The sequence below is a fragment of the Pecten maximus genome, chromosome 11 (genome assembly GCF_902652985.1).
Source record: "Pecten maximus chromosome 11, xPecMax1.1, whole genome shotgun sequence".
NCBI lineage: Eukaryota > Metazoa > Mollusca > Bivalvia > Pectinida > Pectinidae > Pecten > Pecten maximus.
In genome coordinates, this window is record NC_047025.1 from 32,040,412 (window position 1) to 32,066,110 (window position 25,699).

At 35.2% G+C, this 25,699-nt stretch overlaps 2 protein-coding genes across 2 annotated transcripts; both read left to right on the forward strand.

Moving 5' to 3' along the window:
* Positions 1 to 56: 56 nt before the first annotated feature.
* On the forward strand, positions 57 to 10,751 carry LOC117337217 (mitochondrial inner membrane protein OXA1L-like). Its single transcript, XM_033898083.1, has 9 exons — positions 57 to 157; positions 1,579 to 1,764; positions 2,145 to 2,340; positions 2,984 to 3,127; positions 4,504 to 4,589; positions 5,168 to 5,332; positions 6,944 to 7,051; positions 7,379 to 7,560; positions 8,279 to 10,751. The coding sequence occupies exons 1-8, from the start codon at positions 68 to 70 to the stop codon at positions 7,493 to 7,495; spliced, it is 1,092 nt and encodes a 363-aa protein (XP_033753974.1). The 5' UTR covers positions 57 to 67; the 3' UTR covers positions 7,496 to 7,560; positions 8,279 to 10,751.
* Positions 10,752 to 14,346: 3,595 nt separating this feature from the next.
* On the forward strand, positions 14,347 to 25,152 carry LOC117337218 (mitochondrial inner membrane protein OXA1L-like). Its single transcript, XM_033898084.1, has 9 exons — positions 14,347 to 14,489; positions 16,783 to 16,953; positions 18,891 to 19,095; positions 20,827 to 20,970; positions 21,705 to 21,790; positions 22,347 to 22,511; positions 23,392 to 23,496; positions 23,829 to 23,988; positions 24,949 to 25,152. Exons 1-9 carry the CDS (start codon positions 14,373 to 14,375, stop codon positions 25,095 to 25,097), a joined length of 1,302 nt encoding a protein of 433 aa, XP_033753975.1. The 5' UTR covers positions 14,347 to 14,372; the 3' UTR covers positions 25,098 to 25,152.
* Positions 25,153 to 25,699: the final 547 nt, after the last annotated feature.

Consider the following 25,699-nt stretch of genomic DNA (forward strand, 5'->3'; position numbering starts at 1 on the left):
GGTAGCTTATTATGTGAAATTACAAAACATTCGAAAAATGTTCATGTTATTATTTAGAGAGTTCATCATGGCGACTATGAGACATGTGCGGCTTCTGTCGCTAACGTCAAAATTGATATTGCGAGATTCCCTTAACTTAAATGTAACTGTTACAGAGGTAAACATAATTTGAAATATAATTACATTATGAAACTTATAATGCATAGAGATCAAATGGCAATGTTTCAATTGCATTTGATTTTATTGCTAATAGATTCTAGGATGAAAGGCACCTTCCTGCAGCTGCCCTACTCCTTTAACATAAGAGGCCGCTGGTCGGCTCTTTTTCTATCGGATATTATTTTGCCGACTGTTACACGGCGCTTGTCAAAAGTATCTCGCCGTGTAAAACCTCTAACATTGTTGGAGTACCCCTTCTATCTGTCTACCTTTCATATCATATGTTTTATCTGGGCTCCTTTCATTTATCGTGGTCCAAACGGGTTGTTTATATTATTATATATCTAAATAAAATGGTGTCAAATCTAACTTCGACCCCTTCCAGCATATGATTACAGGCCTGTCAGCTTGCATGCGTGCATTAAATTATGCGAAACGAGACATATTTGTGACATCCATGGCACGAAGTGACACCTTTTACAAATGTTTACCAATCGTGATATTTATGTTTTTTTTTAAACAAACAAACAGGAAAATCATACCTATCTGAGATTATCCCATGCACCACAGTCGTAATATTTCAATTTGTGGGTTACTAAGTAAAATGACAGATCACTGTATTAAGGTGGAGCCTCGACTGATATGTCTTAATTTGTAAGGCAGTATTAATATCTTCAGGCCTGAAATGTTACATAAATAATAGAAATTGAAGAAGCTTTAAACAGAGTTTATGAGAACTGCTCACAATTGGACCAATTTAAATCATAACATGTATCGCTTTAACATTCATATATTGCTTTACTATATATAATGACACAAAGAGGATCCATCCAAGACCACAGGTCACCGGTTGCATGGTGACAAAATTGACATTGAATTAGTACTAAACTCCATCATCATGATGCTGTTGTGTTGGTAGCTAAGTTTGTCATCAAGTGAACAAGTATCATATGCATGGCCATTTTGAGACTCGAGAGCCTTTAGCTCTTTGTAGCAGTTGCTGGCTACACCTCACATAAATTTGTCCTGGGTTGGATTCCTAGTCTGTTCGTTGTATTCTTTTACTCCGTTTTCCTTCAAATGAGCATAGCTAAATAAACTAACTGAAGGTAGGATAGAATATTGTATGTGTGTTTGTAGTATGAGACTGTTTTGAAAGATGAAGGAAATAGTAGTGTAGTTCAACTGGATTTTGGAGATCAGTTGTGGTAACTCAAATTGTTAGAGTGCCTGTCTAGATTTCCAGGTTTAAATACTGGTCTTATCATTGCATTTTTTCTGTCCTATTACATAACCATGTTATGTGTACATGTAACATGTAGTAAAAACAATACATATAAATGGCTATGCTCTGTTAAATCTATACAATGATTCAGTGGAAGATCTTTTCGTAGTGATTGCTTATATTCTGTCTTACAGAATATCTCCAGAAGATGTCTACATGCTGCATCCCGAAATTATCCACAGTCATCCAGCATTTTCAGCAAAACTCAAAGTACCAACCTTAATGTGTTTAAGAGATGTCAGGCCCCAGTATGGAGTGTTTGTGGAGTGCAGCGTCACAATAGCACAGAAACCTCTACAAATATATCGGAACTAGTACCAGTAAGTTTAACAAGCATTTCAAGCATTATAATTTTCTTTGAAAACTTTCTGGCCTTCATAAAACTATTCAATTGGTAGTTATTTTTACCTGTTTGCCAACAAAAATACCCAATAATGGAAGCTCAAATATTTAACTGATAATTTTCAGCTACATGCAGTAAGATTGTACAAAGAGATTGCATCTTTAACAATTTCTTCTAAAACTATTTCTTCTGAAATTATAGTTGTTGGGGAACCATCTGCTCCTAATTTATGTCGAAATTTATTCTCTAGACCACTGTCGACTGTCAAGCTATCGCTACCATCCAACAGAGTGAAACAAAGGGAAATAACTCTGATAAATTAGAATGGTCAAATTATTTTTTTAAATTTTGTTCTAGGAGCAAGATAGTTTTATTCCTGATCCTCCAGATTTGCCATCATATGTACCTGTCTCCGAGCTTCCACTCAATGCTCTTGGGGAACCAACATTGCAGAGCTTGGGACTCGGAAGTAATTGGCCTGCAGGCCTGTACCAGCAAAGCCTAGAATTTCTACATGTTGAAGGAATTCCCTGGGTAGCAGCCATAGGCATAGGTAGGAGCACCTTCATTAAGATTAATATTTGAAGCAACATTGGTTTCTCGAGCTGCTGTACATTTTAGTTATCAGATTTCTTTCCTCCATGTAGTGAATTGTTAATTCACTTTCTTACAGTAGAATCCCAGTAGTGATGTGAAACATTTTAATATCTGAGTAATTTATGCTTATTGATTATCTGACACTTGAAATGTCTATCAAAATGGAAACAAAAAGGCTTATATGTTATGTGTAATTTCATAATTGTCAGAATACAAAAAAAATGTATTTGGTATTTCTGTCTATCAAATCTGCTTATTCTACAAAGAATACAGACAACAATGTTAACCGCTGTCCTTTGGAATTTCAATTCTTGATGGCAATTTAAAAAAAATGGATTTTAAGCAAGCAAAATCAGTTAATGAATTGATTTGAAGACATCTTCAATGTTGTGTTTCAGGAATGAATATTCTGAATAATTTTGCATAATTTAGTCTTTATTAGTATCAATACACTGATAACAGGTGAATTACTTGTTAGCTTACTAACAATTTAATCAAGCTTAATTTGATAAAGTGATTACTACTGACAACGCAGGACAGGATCAGCTATAATAACCTGTAATCCTTGTTCTTATCTGTTTGTTTGTTTTGTCTTCCAGTTACAGTAGCAGTAAGGTTTGCAATGTTCCCACTGAATGTCATGGTGCAAAGAAATGCTGCCAGGACACAAAATGCAGCCCCAAAGCTTTCTGCAATCAATGACAAAATTTTTAGAGCACAAAAAAGTGGAAATAGGCTTGCATGTAAGTATAATCCATGTGATAATAGGGATTTTCAGCATTAATTTTAAACCTGTTAAAAATCCAATAAGATGGTAGATTGTCTAAAAATAATATCTGTATGATATAAGTTATTATTATTAAAAAGGAATAACTAAAAATAGTAAAGAACTAACACTAAAATTGTTTCAAATAGTGGTAACCGTCTAGGATGGATACATAATGGTATTAAGTAGAGATCCTTGCATTTGGTGATTATAATAACATAGAAATAAAGGCTTTTCAACATCCAGGAAGTTATCATCTTTTTTGTGGTCTAGACGTCGTTGACGTGTTTTGACTGTTAGGGGCCGTCATTAGGACAACTTTTATAACTTCCATATGCTCTGAAATACAATTTTGCGGTTCAAGATGGGTACAGTTTTCAGTAAACATAGTGACTTCATAATGTTTACTGACATCTGTAACCATCTATGACTTCTAGACCACAACAAAGAAGATAACTTTTCTTGGATGTTGAGAAGCCTTTTATTTCTATGTATTATTGAAAAGGAATATAATTGTGTGTGAATGCAGAAGAACAGAGTCAGTGAAATTCTTATTCATTTTGATGGCAAATTAGAATTATTACAGTAAAAGAAAAACTCACTGTTGTTATATTGTTACTTTTTGCCTTTAGAAAAAAAGGTTATCCTCAGGTATATTATTTGGCTAGAAATTATATGCATTATCATACATTGATTAGTGTTGGAGAAAAATACTGCTTGTATTGTTCCCAAAAACTGACCAAAACAAAACAAGAGTCTAGAGTATGTCAGCAATTGTAACCATTCTTACTCAGAATTTACTAACACTATTGTCACCTTCAAAATATCTTTCCTGGGGTCAGTTTGGACAACAAAGAATTGTTGTAATAAATTGGTTTGTCAACATATGATTTGACCTACTAAATATAGTGCACTGGGTAATCCCCTATAGTTCAATGAACCTCAAGAATACCCACATTTTAAGCATTAGATAATATAAGTTTCATTTATTGTGAATTTGGTGTTGGACTAGGGCTATACAAGCCCTCTCTATTAATGGAGATACAGAATGTTACATACTGGTCATATCACTGAACCTCAAACAGGTCATCTTTCATATTGCACAAGAAAGTGAGATATTTTCCAATGAGATCATAATTTGTTTTCTAAAACTATTGACCTGTAAGTTTTCCATCACCTGATGACATCTATCATGAAACGTGACAATTCCTTGGATATTGAGTCATTTGTGACACATTAACAATCTAAGTTTGGGAGTATGAGTGTTACTATCCAGAAATAGAAAATAAACAATAAGAACGAGGAAATTTATATCATCACAGTTATACTTCTATAAACTTTTTTTGCTTTCAGTACTAAAATGTAATGAAGAATTGCGAGAAACTATGAAGACAGAGAATGTACATCCGTTAAAAAACTTTGCTGTTTTATTTGCCCAGGTATGTAACAATTCATCATATTAAGAAATTATATAAATGACAAAAAAACTTTTGTTTACTTCTTAATATCATTCAAAGTCACTGTGGTTCTTCTTGTGTGGTTAAACATTTTAATTGGTGACTTTCTGTAATGTCTGTTAGGATATTTTACCTGTCTGGATCACCCATATAATGTGAACTGAAGGTGAGCTGGTCTGTACTGGTTTGGCTCCTACCAGTGGGAGCAACTATAATAGACCTTAAATAATTGTGTACAGTGGGATCAACTTATAATAGACCTTAAAATAAGTGTGTACTTAATGTTTATATACATTTTACAACTGAAATATGATTATGATATTTTTTACTCTGACATTAAGAAACCAGGAATAGGTAGGTATTGGTAAAACATTGTTTGTCTGTGAGAAATGTATCGTTCTAATGTGTTTGTGTCCAAATTATAATGAAATAAAATGTTGGAACTATGCCATGGTGAGACACCAGTTTTGAAAAATGAAACTGATTTTTGCCCTATTACTTCAGTTCAAAACTGATAAATTTTGTGATTAATATGTTCTGTTGTTGCTTGTTTGTTGTAGGCACCGATATTTATGACAGTGTTCACAGGCCTGAGAGGGTTGACCAATTTGCCGGTGGAGAGTATGAAAACTGGGGGCATGTGGTGGATTACAGACATAACAGTCCCAGATCCAGTGTTTATCCTGCCCGTGCTCACCGCCTTCACGTTATATATGACAATTAAGGTACCAATCTAATATGTAAAATAGACAGAGTATCCAACATGATTGTTCATGAAATTTCATCTTTAAATGAGTTTATTAGAGCAAAATAAAGTTATAATTTTGCATGTGTGTGTGTCCATAGCAGAAAGCTTGTCAGCAAGATATGTCATGTAGCCCCCCACAATTCATATTCACACCATTGTTTTGTCAAATAAGGTTCTACAACCAATTAGATTTTGGTGGTCAAGGTTAAAGGTCAACACAATACAGTCAAACCTGCTCTAACGACCCCCTGTATATAACGACTGCCTGTCTATAACGACCGGTTTTAAGATTCCCCGTGAGATTTTACTATATAACGACCCTCTGTATAGCGACTACCTGTCTAATGTGGCTAACGACCGGTGATTTCGGAACGGCGGTCGCTAATTTGTTTTCTATAGCGACCGATTTCTGTCGGCCATCTTCTGCTCTCGGCAGTCATCCCTCATAAAATCCCCGGAAAATTCAGACACATCGACCCTGGCTTGATTATACAAACAAAGGACCACCACAACCCTGGCCTGAGTATACAAACAAAAGACCCCTACCACCTCTTAGCCTATAATTACTGTAGCTGCCCTGGCCTGGGGCTCGGTAAGAGAGGAGTCGGGTCACCATGCGTGTCGGTATTACATTGCAACTGTGCACAGGTGGCTTCATTTGACACGGTCAGTTAATTTTGTGATTACAACTAGGATAAATCACTTCAATAACAAACGCTGGTCATATCTGTCAACAAGATTTACTCACATGAAAGCCAATAAAGCCTTTCTTAATCGTAGCTGTCGGTACTAGCGTTTGTACTGCCGCCATCTTTAATTAGTCAATACTAATAAAAAGTCGTAAACTGACACAAATATCCGGATTTCAATTTGGGTCAGAAAAAAAAAAATTTTGGTTTTAAGAGGTAAGACTATAACACAAAATAATTAGTAGTAACACAAATATAATTAATTTATTAATTATTGTGTATTCTTTTTCTTTATTTATGAAAGAAAGGGAGATAATTTGATAGATACATATAGCATTATTTCAGAACAAAATATTTAAAAAAAAAAAATTATCCATAAGACCATTTTGAGTTATATTTTGTGTTTGGGTCCACAAATCATTAAATATCAAACCCTTCAGATTTATAAAGTTTATGCATTTATTTAACTTCTGACTGGTCTTCTGAATGCCCTGTTCAATGACTATTTATTTATGGCAGGTTTAAGTAAATTGGTTGGTGCAATAATTTTGACCTGTCTATAAAGGCAACCTGTCTATAGTGACCGTTTTTCTGCCTCCCCTTGGGCGGTCGCTATAGACAGGTTTGACTGTATATCATTAACCCCTCTATAGATTTTGTTCATATTCACACGATAGTATCAAAAGACAAGGTCATACTTGATCCTTTCAGAAAAATCATTACTGATCACCAGATGTAGAAATGTCTCGTTCACTAATTACTGATGGAGAGTGGGGGTTCATCTATATCAGGCCCTTCACACCTGTTTTAACATTATATGGAATTAAAAAAAAATCATGAAAGCAGACATATTAGTCTATTTAGTTAAAATTTTTGAAAATGAAAATATCTGTTTACAGCTTGGATCTGACACAGGTGTGGCATTAGACGAAACGAGTAAGAGGATAAAACAGATGGTGCAGATCCTTCCCCTAATTACTCTAGTCCTCATCGCTAAGTTTCCTGCAGTAAGTCTTCCTCAGTTGTCACCTGATATCACAGGTTTTTTGTGCAAACATTTACTTCATCTGTAAAATATATAACTCTAGAAAGTCAAGATAGGGAAGTATATATGGAACAAAATATTATTTGCTGAAAATAGGTTGTATTACAAGATGGTGAGACAGATTGTACATATAGGTCTGTTTGTCAAAGGTTAAGGTCATAAGAAGGGGTCAAAGTTTAAAGCACTAGTAAAAAACCTTTGAGAAAATAATATTTTTAATGTCATGTCTTTTCGTTTTAGATATATGAGAAACAGTTTTGGATGAAAAAAAATACCTCATATTTTCCAGGCGCTGTGTTTTTACTGGTTAACATCGAACACATACTCCCTTTTTATGGTCCTTTTCTTCAAAATAAAACCTGTCCGCAAGTTTTTCAAGATACCCGGAGAGGCAGTCAATACCTGAACCAGTAGTGGAATATCCTGGAGAGAAACCCAGCAAGAGAGGATTTGTAGAAACTTTTCAGGAAGGTCTGTATCTATATTAACCAAACAGTCTTTGTTTTGAGCATTGCTGAAAGAGACTTCAGTATGTCCAATAATTACGAGCACATTTCAAAATCACCTTTATTGCTCTTTCCAAATGTACTCTTTGTTATTTCGTTATTGAATGAGTTGCATTAGATGGCTGTATAATGGTACATTGTATTATAAAAGTGCCTAACCAACAAAAAAAAAAGAAAAAAAGAATCTGTCTTTTCTATTTGGATCATTTGACTATAATTGACAGTTACATTACTAACTAAAACTAAAAAGTTCCAATAATCTGGGGTTTCTATGGATCATTAGACTTTGGCAGTTAAATTGTTTTGACTGTTTGTAGCTATAAAATAATATCTTAATTATCTTTAATACATGTATTAGAATGTCACATTTTGCACCTCAATTTAGAGTCATGTCCCTTTGTCACAAGATAGAAGATTATAAATTCCATTACTAAATGAATTTTTTGTCTGTACGTGTTTACAAAGTTATGTCCCTTTGTCATGAGGTGGATGATAATGAATTACATTACATTTGAATTTTGTCGTGTTTATTATGGTAATAAATCCATATTCATGACCTTTTATGATGTATGTATAACATATTTCACAGGTGGTTTAAATTTGTATGGACATGTTGTGTATTTATGATTACATTGTATGTTAATGTCCTGTGCCATTCATTACAATGTTCTTTCTGTTGACAGGAGTAAGGATATCAGAAAAGGTTCTTGAATATGAGTCAAGAAAACAAGTTGGTGCTATGACACTAAAAGACAAACGTACCAAAAAAGGCATGTCAACTTCCACGAGTAGTAAAAGTAGTACTGAAAAGCAAGCTAAGGAAAAAGGAAAATGATTACAAAATTGTTTAATTGTATAAAATAATGCCAGAGGACAACCTTACCTGTAGAGAAAGCATGCCAATCTCCACTAGTGATAGAACTACAGATACCAAGTACAATAAAACAAACGGAGACAATGAAAATCATTTCAGCACTTTTTAATTGTACACAATGAGAAATGACAACCTTGTCATCTGTAGTCAAGGTATGTTTATGTCTACAGGTAACCAGTGTTTCTAACTGTCTTGTCCTTGGATGGAGACTTGAATAATTCCATGTCACCTCACAGGACAACTCTTCCTCGCAAGTAATGGAATTAGTGCAAGTACTTAGTTGTGAAAACTATTGAAGGAGACTGTTGAACGGGCGCTTTGGCATGGATAAGAATATCTAATAAAGTTAGAAAAAAACTTGTGATATGATATGTGGTGTGAGTCTGATGTATGATCTTGTTTTGTTGTTATACAGTATGTTGGATATGTGCTGTACGAGTGATGAGTGCTGGGTGAAGTACTTCTGTACTTAAGTATACTACTGTACATAATTGTTTTGCTCATAGCCATCAAAATGTTAGCAAATAACTTGTAATTTTCACTGAGACAGCTTTTAAGGGAAAATGGCAACTTTTTCATGTCAATTATTGCAGTATATCACAATGAAAATACAATATTTTAATTATATTGCGACGGTAGAGTTTATGAGCATATACTTGGTCACTAATTTAAGAATCCACTGAGGGATAGTTATAGTTGTCGCTTTCTTTAGTATGTGTGTAAACAATTTACACGAGTAAAAATGGATTAGAATATAGATAACTACATGTATTATATCTATAAGGGGAGATAACTACATGTATTATATCTATAAGGGGAGATAACTACATGTATTATATCTATAAGGGGAGATAACTACATGTATTATATCTATAAGGGGAATGGAAGTGGTAACTATACACATGTGATGCTTACATATTTGAAGTAGATACATTGTATAAGTATTCTCTGTAAGAGAGTATAATTTGACAGTGACAATGACATGAACAAACCCTAACTTTTGAATATTGATAAATATGAAAACATGTCTATTCATCATACAGTGATAGTGGTAAATGAACATTACCCTGTGTTCTGAAATCACCAACTTGAATGTGTCTGTTTACCGTATGTTATTACACTGCCATCTGTAAGTTCCTGAACTTCGCAGAAAATGTTTTGAAATTCAGTGAATATTAAAATATTGTTTATTGTAAATTTTTGCCTGTTAACTTCTTATGGTTATGCTTTTATAGCCTATCAATAGTCAATTAAGATATTGATGATATATACACTACAAATCAAGAGAGTTATGTTATGGTACATCTTTAAAAAAAAAACCAATGTACCAATATTCTTTTAAAAGTAAGTAAGTAAATACATACTTTGGCACACTCAGATTTTACCAGCTGACAAATGAGTATGGTAATTAATAGACACTCCCACTTGACTTGTCATGACAGCAGTTAGCATTGTGATAATGAAGTAGAAAGCTATCAATGAGAAAATCGCTAAAATAAAACTACCACTAAGATGTGTATGTATACAGTATCTTAACACCACAAACTACACAGACACATTGGGGTATGTCTGGTGTGTGTGTGAAATTAAGCTTTAAGTTGAGGTATTTATTACGTGTTGTTTGTTAGCAAGAATGTGTTTTAATATTATTTCTTACACTCAAATCATACATGTAAATGTCAATCTATATGTGTTATTAGTTTTAAAATACTAAAACAATTTTTATATAAATCAAAAATAACTGGAACATAACTTATTGGATACAAATCACTATCAGAGTTACTTGATTGCTATCTTTATTTTATTTCTTTAGTCTCTGATGAAATAAACAACTAAATTTGAAAATATATCAACCACGCAACGAACGAACGAGTGTAAACATTGTTCTTACATTAAGATAATGTTAATTATGATATTTTAAGAAATACATCTATGAAAAGAAAATTTGACTTCTGTTGATTAGTTGATCAATTTATGATGGTGAGTCGACATCCTTTGTCTGTGGTACGTACATCATGAATAATTTTGTTTGATTATTGTTCTGTTTATGGAGATCTTTCTCAAAATTTTCACACATTTCTCATTAAATACTGGTTGTACAACATCACATTCATCACTGGATATGAAGATAAATATGGCTGTAAGTGGCCATCTTGGATTTTTAGCCCACCATCTGATGATAATTGAGCTAGTCAAATTGCCATACATCGTCTGTTAATAATCCCTAGCTTGTTATCACTATTACTTGAGAACTGAAAAATAAAAACCTAACTTCACATGAAGGTTCCACTTAGTCCCTTATTGTGCCTATTCAATTTTGAGCCTGATCAGGTAAACAAATGAACAACAGGAGGTTATCTTGGATTTTAGGTCATCTGCTACTCCTTCTTATTACCTTATTATGGATTACAACCAAATTTGGTCTGAAATATCATTTTCATCTTTTATCCTAGAAAAGCAATTTCAGGTCAAAGGTTGGGGTCACAGTACTTAAACTCTTACCTGTGATAATTACCGGGTACATCAAATTATAAAGCCATATTGTTGGGTTTTGTTTAGCCCACCATCATCACATGGTGGGCTATTCAAATCGCCTTGCGTCCGTGGTCCGTGGTCTGTTCGTCCGTCCCTTCAACCGTCCGACCCTCCGTCCATCCCTCCATAAACAATTCTTGTTATCGCTATTTCTGAAAAAGTACTGAAGAAATCCTTCTGAAATTTCATATGCAGGTTCTCCTTGGTCTTTAGTTATGCATATTGCATTTTGGGACCGATCAGAAAACAACATGGCCGACAGGCAGCCATCGTGTATTTTGACCTTTGAAGTTTGTTATCGCTATTTCTCAGAAAGTGTTGAAGGGATCTTTCTCAAATTTCATATGTACATGTAGGTTTCCCTTGGTCTGTAGTTATGCATATTGCATTTTGGGACCAATCTGAAAACAGCATGGTCGACAGACAGCCATTATCGCTAGAATCTCAAATTTCATATATAAGTTCCCCTTGTTTGAAAAGTACTGGAGGGATGTTTCTCAATTTACACAGATTAGTAATTAAGAGGAAGGGAAAAATAGAGAGAAGATCAATCTGACATGGAACCTATAAAGATCATTCAATGGTGGGCGTCAAGATCCTTCTGGGTTCTCTTGTTTTGAGTAATAATATTGGGCTGATCGCATGCTATGATGAATGATTAGGCCTTGACCTGCTTTCATGGTCACAGGGTATGATAAAATCTGTAAACAACTTCTCAACAGACAGTCACAGTTCAAATGTGCTAAAATATTTAAATGGATTCTCTTAATTAACCAAGAGAGAGCATGCTAGCATAGAGGATACCAATCTTATTGAAAGTGGTGACCTAACTTACTTTCAAAGTCACAGGGGGCAACTGTTTTAAAATCTTTAAATTCTGAGAGGAATTAAAGCCTCAAAGTGTTCAAATGATTGTGCTTGATGTCACAGAGATCAAATATCTAAAACTATTTCTTACTGAATAATGAAATAATGTTTAATGCTATGGACTTAGTGACTGATTCAGAAGAGAAATTGAATTGTTATATTTCAGTGTTGATGTTATCTTCACTTGATAAGCTGCGGAAGCGATGAGAGACACAGACCCATTGGGCCTCTTGTTACAAAATTGCCGGTTCCTGTGTGACACTATCAAAAGTTTTACACTTCAATCACATGCACGCTGTCACATTCCGTCAGGAAGAGTAAGCTCTCATCTCCCATCATGAATGGTTGGTTTGGATTATCTCCCTTGCCAGGATTCTTTTTGCAAGGATGAAACTGCAATGCACTCTGGGAGAGATTAGTGACCAGACAAGAAACTTAAGTGACCATGCAGGAATTTCAGAAATAAAAAGTCTGCACAATGGGAGACAACCTCTAATTTGACATATTGTGTTGCAAAAAAAATGTACTTGTGGCCAAATCATATCAGGACATTTGCAGGAAATCTTCAAAGAGCTTTTGGGCAGGCAAGTGAAATATTCTGATATTGAGTAATTAATCAGCACTTCCAGCCAAAGAAAAAAATAAAATAAAATGTAAGAATTGTGACAGATCCCAGGGATGTTACAGGTTCCCAGGTATTTATTTTTTTTGTTACACAAAACGAACTGTAAGTATATGTAGCTTAGTTTTATCAATTACAGCAGAAACCACAATTATAATTTCAGTGATGAAACCAATTTCTTAATAGCTTATTTCCATTTTAAAAAATGCATAAATTAAATGAAGTGAAATTTATCTATTCAATTTTTGTATTATTTTCTTAGATATAAATAAGCTATTCAATCATTTTTATTATTATAATTATTTTTCAATTTCTCATTCTATGTGATTTAAGTGACATGAAAACATCAACAGAAAAATAACAATGACAATATACCGTATTTGACCTAATAAGAGCGCCTGCCCTAATAATTAAGGGCATCCCTACGTTTTTTTTCAAGGAAATAAATCTTTGACTGAGTGTCAAAATGGTGTTCAAAAGTAATAATTCATGTGAAATGTTTTGCTACTTTATGTGTTCAATATATATATATTCTTCAGCAAATTAAGTAACTGGAACACAAGTTTTCGCCGCATTTTGTCTGTTCCTACAGATGTCGGTGCAAAGAGCACCCGAAACTAAACACATACAAATAATAACTTGCCATCTTTATTTGAAGATAAAGTAAAAGACTTCATTCTTGTTGATAAAAAACTTTTGTTCAGAACAGAAAGCCAGTAAAAGACATTGTAAATCAATTATTAGGTCAAAGAAAACAAGATCTGGGAAGACACCTGTGTCTATAAATAGATCACAAAAGAGTTCCATTTGAACGTAAATGGTGGAACACACATTCTCTGGTCTAAAAATCAGCTGGCATGGTTTACAAGTGTAACCCTGGTAAATACTAGCCGCAATATACAAATGTACCGCCCGGGTAGAGAGATCTCTTTAGCTCGATCGGTTGAGCGTAAGACTAGTAAGCCAGAGGTCCTGGGTTCGATCCCTAGCGGAGACAGCTTGATTTAAATTTAATAAATCATGCGCTTTGTTACACTGGCGCCCATGTAGGGACTCGGGAATGATATTCATCGCTGCTTGCGAAAGCATCGCTGGTACCTCTGGAAACTCGAGGACGAGTTCTCTTTCCTGGAGGGGGAGTACGTAACCCTGGTAAATACTAGCCGCAATATACCGCTCGGCTAGAGAGATCTTCTCTTTAGCTCAATCGGTTGAGCGTAAGACTAGTAAGCCAGAGGTCCCTGGTTCGATCCCTAGTGGAGGTAGTGATTTAAATTTAATAAATCCTGCTCTCTGTTACACAAGTTTACAGGAATATTCAAGTGATGTTTAAGCTTATAATATATGATAATGAATAGATATCTTCATCTGGAATATTTTTATGACTGAATATTTTACCGTTTCCACAGCCTTGGGTATTCTGCTATAAGGTATAGTATGTTTCATAAAACTTCAGAATAACTAATCTTAATAAGGGCGCCCCCACTGTCAATTACCAGCGCCCTTATTAGGTCAAATACGGTACTAATGTTTCTAAAGATCAAAAATATCAGTAGATTGTAAGTACATTTCTTCTTGTACTAGAAATGTGTTTATCATCAGTTTTAAAATAATATTTTAGGCTTAACTCTGTGTTGAGGCTCCTTAATATCGACAAGTTATCAGATACAGTCCCAATGGACCTCTTTTGTTAGTCTCTAAAACTTATTGATAAAGAGGTGCAATGAAAGCAGTTAAGAAAAAAAAGAAAAAAAAAAGTGCTTATTTTTTCTCTTATTGCTGGCATTCATGACGTATTATGCTGTAATGATATATTTCTGCAAATGAATAGACTTAATTACATTTTCGATACTTTGGCATCGAGAGTTCGGAATCAAACATGGCGGCCCTTCGGCATGTGCGTGTTGGTTCGAAGTCAAGGTGGATAAATTTGCTGGCAGGTCAGAACTCAAGCGGACATTTCCTCGAAGCTACTCTAACAGACGGTGCATTAAATGTAAACAATGACATTATATAATTTCATGCAATAGATACGAACATTACAGAGTGCAAAGCATATGTAATTATAACCGGTCGCTACATGTAGATTCCTCTACAAGACATTAGCCTGATTAGCCCTACACTGTACATGCATGTTTAGAACGCTGGTTGGGTTGACACCAGCCATGAGACATTCAGATACTGATAGGTTGACGTGTACCATGTCTACATTGGGTATGTACGGTTGTACCAGACATCGATCTCCGAATATTTCAAGTCTGGTGTCGGGTACCGGAGGAAATGTGGAGAGCATATATAGGTCACATTAAAAGCTCAGACTGCCGGGAATTTTCATTTAGCCTAGTAATAGCATGTTTACCTTGAGAGTGAAAGGTTGCTAGTTCGAACCCTGGCACTAGCATGGTATACTCCATCCTGTTGCAGATTTGGTGCCGTTGACCCATAGGCGTCTGAAGTTCTGACAGTAAACTGAGATATAATACCATATAAAAAATAAGAGTATCTACTATAATAGTAGATACTCTTATTTTTTATATGGTATTATATCAGTTTACTGTCAGAACTTCAGACGCCTGTGGTTGACCACTTAAAGTGGAAAAAAATATAGGAGATGGAGAGGCTTCCGTGGACCTAAGGAACCTGGGCCGTAGATTGAGAGGCTTTTGTAGACATAAAGAACCTGAGTCGCGATCGTCTTCGAGGACGATACTGCGAAGGAAGTTGACTAGTAGTGTAAAAGTACAGAGTATATGTACTCCAACAATGTTAGAGGTTTTACACGGCGAGATACTTTTGATAGAAGTCGCAGTCGGCAAAATCATATCCGATAGAAAAAGGGCTGACCAGCGGCCTCTTATGTTATTGGAGTAAGAGTATATGGTTACGTCACTATAGCTCAGACTGGCATGAATTAATTTCCCTTTATCCTACCAGCTAGTTATAGGATGTTTGCCTTGAGAGTGAAAGGTCATATTTGTTTATCAATGAGTGATAAGGTTTTAGAAACAACACAAGTTGATGCTTAAAAAGCTTCCTTCTATCGTTTATTCTGCAGGAGCGTTGCCAATCAGGAAATATATTGGGAAATAAACCCCTGTGAATACAAAGCCACATTATAAGACTGACAGACTAGGACCGACGTAATATTGTAATATATAGTCACATATTATTATTTAATAACAAATTGTATGCGTGTCAATAATTTTAAACTATTACTCGATACATACCTGTGACTAACGTGGTGTCACATAGTCTGGATAGTTGTCATGTAATGTCTGACGTAGAGTCCCGTAGGTCCTCTTGCACGTTTCTCTGACTAGTGCACTGTTCCCCCCTAAATACTGCTTAAATACTTTCATATACACGCCCCTAATCATGATCAACCTCACATGCATGCATTTCTCACTCTGACACAACTGGACAAACAGGTTAAAGATAAATATAGATGCAACAGTACATGACTAGCGGACGCACATGGACACTATAAATAGACATCACAGGTAAACAGAACACTAAACGGTAACACACATAAATAGACATGACTGAAAACATGGCAATATATCAGCTATATTTGACCCTATGACAAATGGTTGAACGAAAGTTGTTTAGTTATGAGTTGATTACTTTCTGACAAGCCTCGACAAAGACTTATAATTACAAGGTCGAGTGTATTACATATGTAACATCTGAAGGTCTAGATCTTTAGTTAAGCATTTCAAAATATATGAACAAGTTTGTCTGCATAAATGAACAAACCACTAATAACAAAATAAGGCATTGAACCTCAGAAAATTGACTCCTTGAGTTTTTAGCACACCATCATCAGATGATGGGCTATTCAAATCGCCCTGCATCTGTGGTTCATGGTCCATCAGTCTGTAAACAGTCCTTGTTATCGCTATTTATTGAAAAAAGTTCTGGAGTGATTTTTCTCAACATTCATGCTGTAGGCTCCCCATGGTCCTTAGTTGTGCCAGTTGAATTTAGATTTTTGATCCGAAAAACAAAATGGCTAACAGATCTAGATGGCCATCTCTGATTTTGAGAATTGAAGTTTGTTATCACTATTTCTTGAAATGTACTGGAGGGATGTTTCCCAAACTTCACATGTAGGTTTCACTTGTTCATGTTATCAGATTAGTAAAAAAGGAAAGAGGAAAAAAAGAAAGAAGGGAAAAGTATTGAGAATATCAATCTGACATAGAACCAATAAAGATAATTCACTGGTGGGCACCAATTGCAAGAGCTAGCCCTCTGTAATTATATCTGATTTCACTGATACATTTCAGACCATCCAGAAAAGATGGCTTCATCCAGCAAATTTCAAGAACTGCCATGCCACTGGGTCTCGAAGCAGACTCCTAAGTGCAGGGCTAATATCGAGCCAATATGGTGCCAGACCAACCTGGAGTGTGATTTCAGCTCATAGACTGAGATACAACAGCACCGAGGCAGCCAAGGTAAGATATTAGCTATTGATTAATATCTATACCCTTAAAGCTTGCTTCAAACAGATTCAAGGGATATATTTGTATGGTTCTATAGGAGAACATGTTGCCTTATTAATCGCCCTATTCATCTGTCTTCATTTTCAAATGTCATTTATGCATGGAATCTTTAAGTAGAAAACAAATTTTCTTCCAACTGTATCGGCATAATTATCATCCCAGTTCAGTTATCAGAAAATTCTGTTCAGAATTACAGAGTTGCTTATTGAAGTTCTTGTCACTTTTCCACAAATTTAATCTTGGATACACAGTGTTAGATGTATTATTCTGGCTTAAGACATAAACAAGGTCATGTTTAGGGCTCCACATCACGGGTGCCCTTCATTACCATGGTGTCCGTCTATCAGCAGTTTCTTTCCGGAGAATTCAGAAGGCCAAACTTATTGAAACTTAGGTGATGTTACACAGTGATGTGCATATTTGCAATAAGGGTTTTAAAAAAATAAGGTCAAAGGTTACTAATTATACATCCCAAAATATACTGTCAAAATCATCATCTAAGGCCCTGTACAGAAGTTCAAACTTTCTGAAATTTCATATGATAATACACTGAAATACTGATGTTCATTAAGGGTTTAAAAACTTCCTTAAGATCAAGATCAAGGTCGCTGTTACTAAAAATATAACAAGGATATATACTTTTAAAGTTCATCATATAAGGCACTTACAGAAGGCAATTTCTTTTTAAATATCACATGCATAATTATACATTGTGAAATACAGATGTGTAATAGGAACATAAAAAGTTGCTAATGTTAAGATCAAGGTCAAAGTGGAATTTGTATATTTACAGCATATAAGTAGTAATACTATGTCATTGTATCACTCCGGCTGAGTTCAGGTATAGAGACAGACACATTGTGCGACCGTCACTGATGTGTCAGTAATCTAGTTCAGCTAGTTCCACTCTCCATACATACCAGTTTCTGTAGCACGTTATAGTACATCCTGCAGTGCTATTTCATGTATGGACTTCACATGATATCCTTTGTAGATACATGATGGGAAAGTGATGAGCCACAATGTTGAGGTCCATTACATCCTCTCTTTTCTGTCTTTAATAGTCGATACATCTATCAGATAAAGGGATACAGTAATAAGATATCTTCCATAAGATGAGATATTGAGAAAGTGACTTAAACCCAAAGGAAGAAATATCAAAGTAAACTTGAGGTTTACAACTAAGACCATATGCGCACGCATACAGGTAACAGGGGAGGTCACTCTAATGGAATTTCATCACGTTGTCTAGCTTCGTATACTGTAGTCCTACGTTGTACGTACAATTTAATAATAGCTTTGTATAATGGATACATTGTATACAGATTCCACAATATATTAAATTTGTGAAAATCACAACAAACCATTTGTCTACAAAAGGTAGGAGTAATTATCTTGTTTGTAAAAACATCGGTGGACAAAACAGCTCACTAGCTGGCTATCGCAGTGTAAACAACCTGTCAATCCAATGTGTCAAATTTTACCTGGGTCCACGAATTTCAATGAGCTGGACGTTACACGCTTTTATTATTGATTATTCTATAATTTGAATGTCTTAATGAAACTTTGCAAAAATCTTGGTCGTTCACGAGAGGGATACCAAAGTACATTTCACGTTTTTGGGACATGATTAAGCGGTCGTTGGTCGGGTTAGCGGGGTGGTCGTTTAGAAGGGGTAATTTATCGTTGGAAAAAGTCGGTGAACGCGAAACTTGGTCGCATACAGGGAGTGGTCGTTCTTGAGAGTGGTCGTAAATAGGGGGACCACTGTAATAAGATATCTTCCATAAGATGACATATTGAGAAAGTGACTTAAACCCAAAGGAAGAAATATCAAAGTAAACTTGAGGTTTACAACTAAGACCACATCTTTTATTCTTCCTTTTCAGACAACTGCTGATGCTTCTGGGTACATACTGGAACCGCCAGCTTTACCTGATATCATTGATGTATCACAGACTGTGAATGCATTGGGGGAACCAAGCCTGGCTAGTATGGGACTCGGTAGTTACTGGCCTCCAGGCCTATATCAACAAGGTCTTGAATATCTTCATGTTGGCATTGGTTTACCATGGTGGGAAGCAATAGTTTTATGTAAGTGAATTCATGTCTGTAATGGTAGCATATAGGCACACCTCAATAATGCAGTAGGTGGTCAGGTGGTGTACTCACCTTTCACATATCTTAGGTGATAGACAAGAAAAGGTATCATCAAGTATGCTGTTATCTGTCAGACTGTATCTGTTTTCCTTCCTTCCCACATTAAGACCTCTCGGCACTTCTATATGGGCCAACAAGAGTGATTAATTATAAGTTTATAACCTGTAACTTAATTGTTATAAAATAAACCAAGATTGATTTGAACAAGTATATTTAACCTCTGATCTGACAATCTGTGTGTGTACATCTGGTCGCCTATAAACAATAATCTTGGATATTGATATTTCTGGAGAAGTTTGTTGTAAACCACTGTTGTTATATGCCGTACAGTAGATTCTTCTTAACCACTGATTCATACTTGATCTAGTTTGACTGGAAGCATCCTGATGTGGTTGGTATTCAAATTGATGAAAGATGGGGTCATAAGGGGGCATTTTGACTGTATGGCTACTAACGACTTCTTCTCCCTTTGTTTGGTAGCATACCTAGGTGACAGGGATCCTGCATGGGGCTGAGGAGCAGGGGACCAAAGGGCTCGCGTTATGACTATATTACTATGAATTATTCCTCCTCTGGAACTAAGCAATGGATATAATTCATATTTTACTGGTAGCATCCCTCAATGGTGGGGATTCAAAAGTGTACAAATGATGGGCTGACATAAGGGGTTGTGCCAAAATATGTCAGTTTAGCTAAATTTATGTGACAAGCCTAATGAAAATTCTGGTGTGGCTGAAAAGGAAAGTGTTGAATGCAATACTAAGTGGCAGATTCCAAACTAGGAAAATGTTTGTAATAACTTAAATGAAAGTGTTTTGCCATAATCACTGAAATATCCAGGTGAGCAATACATGCCCTCTGGACCTCATGTTTAAGTAATGCTGGAAGCATACTTCTCATAACTTCACATAGGTTTCCATCAGTCCATAATATTCCAGTTCAGTATTGAGACCGATAGAAGAAGAAAAAATTACCAACAAGTGGCCATTTTGGACCCCTAGCTGGTCTCTCCCCACCTGTTATTTAAAGGTGTACCTGAAGCTAGCCTTGTAGAAACAACAGCTCAGAAGACCTCGAGAGTCAACAAACTGGTATACACTAAATCCATGCCTCATCACCCAGATCGACCCATTACTCTTAACACAATACACACCGTAAGGTGTATACAGACACCAATTTATCACAATACATTAGATAACAATGATATTCAACTCTAGATTAAAGTAGGTGATGTAATTAGTTATTCAGTGAAACCTGACTTTACTGGCCAGACTTTAAAAACATCTTGTAATATCCAACCATATCCAACAAAATCGCGACATACCATATCATTACCGACACTGACTTTACCACACTGTCATATTGAACACATTGACTCTGTCTCATCTCGGCTTTTTCTCACTGGTTTTAGATAGGACCTTTTGGTCTCATTTTGGGAAGAAAATTGATAAATTGAGAAAGATTTTTTCAGGAGTAAACTGCAAATGTTATGGGAATTTTTCTTTAAAATGAAACAATTCAAATTGGGAATGGGACCCATTAAAGGCCCCAAAAAGCCCTTCAGAAAAAGCCTTGTTCATACTGTGTCAGTAATGTCGGGTTTCACTGTATTTATTTTGAAGCTCTATGATTATTGATTTGTTTCTCTTCCTTGTTTATTTGTAGCCACTGTTATAGTAAGGGTGCTGTCCTTCCCGTTGTTGGTTATGTCACAAAGATTTATCACAAACAGTCTGAACCATAAACCTGAGATGGATCGAATCCAGGCAAAACTCTCTGAAGCCAAAATAAATGGAAATGTTCAAGAATGTGAGTGTCTAAGATTACTGGTGTTTTATTTTACTGTTGTTATAACAAGTTTATATAATACTATTACTGTCTCATTATTACAAGTACATGTATATATCTATAGGATCTTGAATAACTTTTCATTTCATATCATGATATGAGATTTCTGAAACAAGTCCTAATAGTTTTAATTTTTGCTAACCTTTACAAGCAATTATTAAAACTTCTAAGACAGGATTTCAAGAATAACTATATCAAATGAAAACAAATTTTAAAAGACTTTTCATCATACAACTCAGAAAAGGCACATTTTTATAGGTTCTTCAATCAAACAAAGACAGCCATTTTGTTGTGCCATTTACAATTTATGATGTCATGCCATTGTCAAAGTTGGATGTCACAATCAATTTCTGTGGTGTAGCCAATGAAAAACGAGCAAGGGTATATTAAACTATTGACATATGAACAAATATTACAGGCCACTTATTTGATAAATAATCCTATGAAGGGATAACTCTGGCTCTTAAAACCTATGGGAGATTTTATGAGATTAGCAAAATTCCTATGAGATTTGTCTGTATAAAGAGGTACAATTTTGAATTTTTAATGAGATTTTTTTTGAAAAACATGGGTAAAAATCCCCAAATTTCTGTCCAAAGTGATTCCTGCCTATGTTATATGGGTCATGTGTCATATTTTTGAAGTTACAGATTTATTCCGAATACAATTTTATGTTATGTATCACTTTCTTTCAGATGCAATCAGACAAATGGAAATGAAAAAGTTCATGAGGAAAACAAATTCCAACCCTTTGAAGACTATGATGTACCCAATGATGCAGGTATGTTTGATAATCATGTTATACTGAATAAGACAAGAAATATGATAGGGATTTATGATTGATGACAATGATAGGGATTTATGACTGATGTCCAAATCTTGTGCTATATATTACTGTATGAGTATATTGACTTAATTCATTGTAAATAACAATCAAATAGAGGCAGTGTAAAACAAATTTTGTCTTAACACCGCCCCAAAACATTTCAACCATAGTAATACTCCTGGGAACCAGGAAATCAAAAGTTATATAAAGGAAGGGTGTTGATCCTTAGTCCCCTACCTGTGGAGTGGGGTTGGGGCGGGGAAAATAGGTTTCCTCTCCATCTGGCTGGTACATATGTACACAACAACAAAGTTTGTCTCTAGTGCCTTCATTCCTAGAGCTATTCTTTTGATAAAATTTCACACAATGATGAATAATATCTCAGACAGGCTCAAGTTTCAGGGTTTTTGGGTCGAGGTCACTTACAATTTTAGTGGGTGCCAGTAGGGGACATGTATTGCTTTAGCAATATTCAGTATGCTTGTTGATTTAATGTTTTTTCTCTTTGCAGATGCCAATTTTTTTATCAGTGTTCATTGGTCTGAGGAAAATGGCCTATTATCCAGTGGAGAGTATGTCGACTGGAGGTGTTTTCTGGTTTAGTGATCTAACCGTGTCGGATCCCTACTTCATCCTGCCAGTTATCACCTCGGCAACACTCCTTCTGTCAATAGAGGTAAATGTTGTCTCATAGTAAAATAATTAATTTTTCTTTGTTTTCATGGTAAATACTCAAATGTGATTGGTCAAAAAATTCTTTTCATTCTTCTATGAAAGAAATTCCGAGAATGGTGCGAAAAATGTGACGTCACAATACGACAATTGACGTTGCGTATTGATTTGAGAAAAAGAATCCCATTTAAAACCAGTAAAATTGTACATAAAACATGTTTTAAATTAGAAAATCATTTTCAAAAATTAATTATAAGCGTTGATGTCAATTTTTTTTTTTTTGCAAACAAAATTTGTTTCATACCCCGATGAAACTAAAAAAAAATGACATCAATGCTTAAATGTAATCATAGCTTCTCTACAGTGCATTCAACCTTATTTCAAGATTTTGTCTCACAACTCAAGTCAAGTCAAATATATGTAGCTTTATTATATACAAATGTAGTAGGTTTGCTTCTCTGTGTTTAAAGGTCTTTTAGATGAAACATCTTTATGACATGAGTACTATACAGGTGTAGTATGGTATTTTGACACCCAGTATTTTGACCCCGGGGTCATTACACCATGATTCAAAATACCATGCTATACCGGTATGACATTGAATGATTGTGTGTTCTTTCTTTCATGGTTTGGAGATTTCAAATTATTTTGTAGGTACAAACTTTGGCAGTTACCTCATGATACAATTCATACAATATTTCATATATTTATTTTTGTAGTTACATAGCAACATCGAAAACAACGAAAGTTTATACACATAGGATGTTTCATGTTGAACATGTGGCACAGATGACAGGTTGTTGTTGTAAATCATGTATTGTCACTAAAAACATACTGTACATCTTCATTTGACAAAAAGACTTAATCTTGATTTTTGTTTTCAGTTGGGTAGTGAAGGGATTTCCAGTAAGTCTGGACCTGCTGCTGGAAGGTATTTCATGAGAGCCATTCCACTTATCATGGTTCCCATTATGATGACTTTCCCAGCGGTGAGTGATCAATACATGAAAACACATAAGTTGATCAATTATAGCTGTCATAATGATATACATTCAATTCTTCAAAATTACTATCTACATGCCATGTTGAAAAATGATACACATTAGGTGCCTCTAATGTGTAATAACCTTTGTTCGGTCTGTGACCTTTTTATGCTCCTGTACATCTTAATCAGGGGCATATTGTTTAACCCATCGTCAATATAGATGAAATTTGTTTAGCAAGTTTTCGATGGTAGGGCTTGAAATAAGGGGAGGGGGAGTGGCATTCATATTGCACCAACATATTTCCAGTAAAATTGCTTTGGTCATTTTCATTTCAGGCGTTGAATGGCTATTGGCTTACATCAAATGTGTGTGGCCTGGTACTTGCATCAATTCTAAGACAAAAGGACATTCGAAAGTTTTTCAAAATCCCACAAAAAATTATTCACCCAAAACAAACAGGAGAAAAAAAGTCTTTCAAGCAGTTTATTAATGAAGGTAAGTTGAAAGGTTTTCATCTTGTCTGGGGATTACCTGACTTTGTTTCTAACTGATTTCTATGAAACTAAATGGTAAGATTTGTTATTACAGTGAAACTTTATTTTACCTACCACCAACTTCAACAACATCCCGTATCATCTGACCATATCCATCTCCACTATGGTTGCCAACGCTGACGTTACTAACACACTGACATATCTGACACATTGACTCAGTCCCACAGTGTGTCGGTGAGGTCAGGTTTCACTGTTTTGACATGTTGTTACGGTTTAAGCATCTATTGATCAATTTGTTACATTTCTTTATTTGATTGAGTTCGATACAAGAATCTCTCGCTTTCAATACAAAAATCTATATCACATTTGGCAGTGTTATTCTGACCCAGGATATTGTTGTTATCAGTCCACCTGCTTGGCATCACTAAGATTATGATATTGGAGCGGTAACATAGTAGAATGAATGGTTATCATATTTGTTCGAATAAATGACCTTGACCAAATCTCCAGGTCACAGAGGTCAAACTTTTTTAATCATTGAAGTAAAATGCAGTTATAGCATGGGTCATATGCTACAGAGATCATTAATTTTCAGCACTTTTCTCAGTCATGCTTCAAGGTATGTTGATGGAAGTTACTATGTAACTCCAGTATGAGTAGCTACGTACAGATCAAGTTCGAGTGTCCAAGATTTTGGATCAAGGTCAAGGTCAATGTTAATATTTTTCGTGGGGGCCTGTAGGGGACATGCATTGCTATAGCAATACCTAGTTTGCTTGTTTTATTAGGCATGTGTAGATTGTAGTGGTCTTTGTATGAACAAGCAAAAATCCAACAAAAACAGCTAGTGTCTTTGAAAATGCGACAAATACATTTGTCTGCATGGTAAAATATCAATGTCTTGTAAGTGAAAAAATAGTCAGAAGATAACTACATTTCACTGCAATTCTTTTATTTCCAGCTTGGTCTGATAGTAGAAGGAAGCGGTTAGCGATGAATAAAGAGAGAGAGAAAAGGGAACATTTTAAGAAAGCTGGAGCAGGACCTTTAACAAAAACTTATGCAACTGATCCGACTATAAAGAAGAAAGTAAATCGGAAGGTGCTTTAGGAGCATGTTGTCTTTCAAAACCAAATAGATATGAGGTCAACATGGAAGATTCAAGCTACCAGGACATTGGATAGGGTCACATCAACTGTGAAATCCTAGAGCTGTACCAATTCTGACATTGACTTCATTTTGTCCATTGTCTCCGAATAGGTCAGCCAAAAGCAACAATAACAAAATGGCTTTTCTCCTTCCTCAAGAGGATGTACCTGTCGGTAGAACTGTGTATCAGCAGTATGTGAAGTCATCTTCCTTCATGTGGAAATCCTTGAGAAATAGGAGGATACTCCCACATTTGATCGTCGGGTGATGATATAATGTCCACATTTATGCACATATGTGTTTTCTGTGCAGATAAACAGTCGTTGATGTTTGTATGTTTTCTTCATTTTAAGCATTCAAAAAACCTTAATCCTAATTTTGAAACTTGTTTAAAGTTTCTTTAATGTTGTTATGTTCATTCAAATTTCCAGACAGGATATTGTTAAAGTGGATTTCCAATTACTGAATTCACATCACAGTTTCTCAGTACTTGGTTTGTTTTCATCTTTTAAATGTACTGGTATGGCTATTGATTGTACCAGCAATTAAAAGGATCTGTTCTT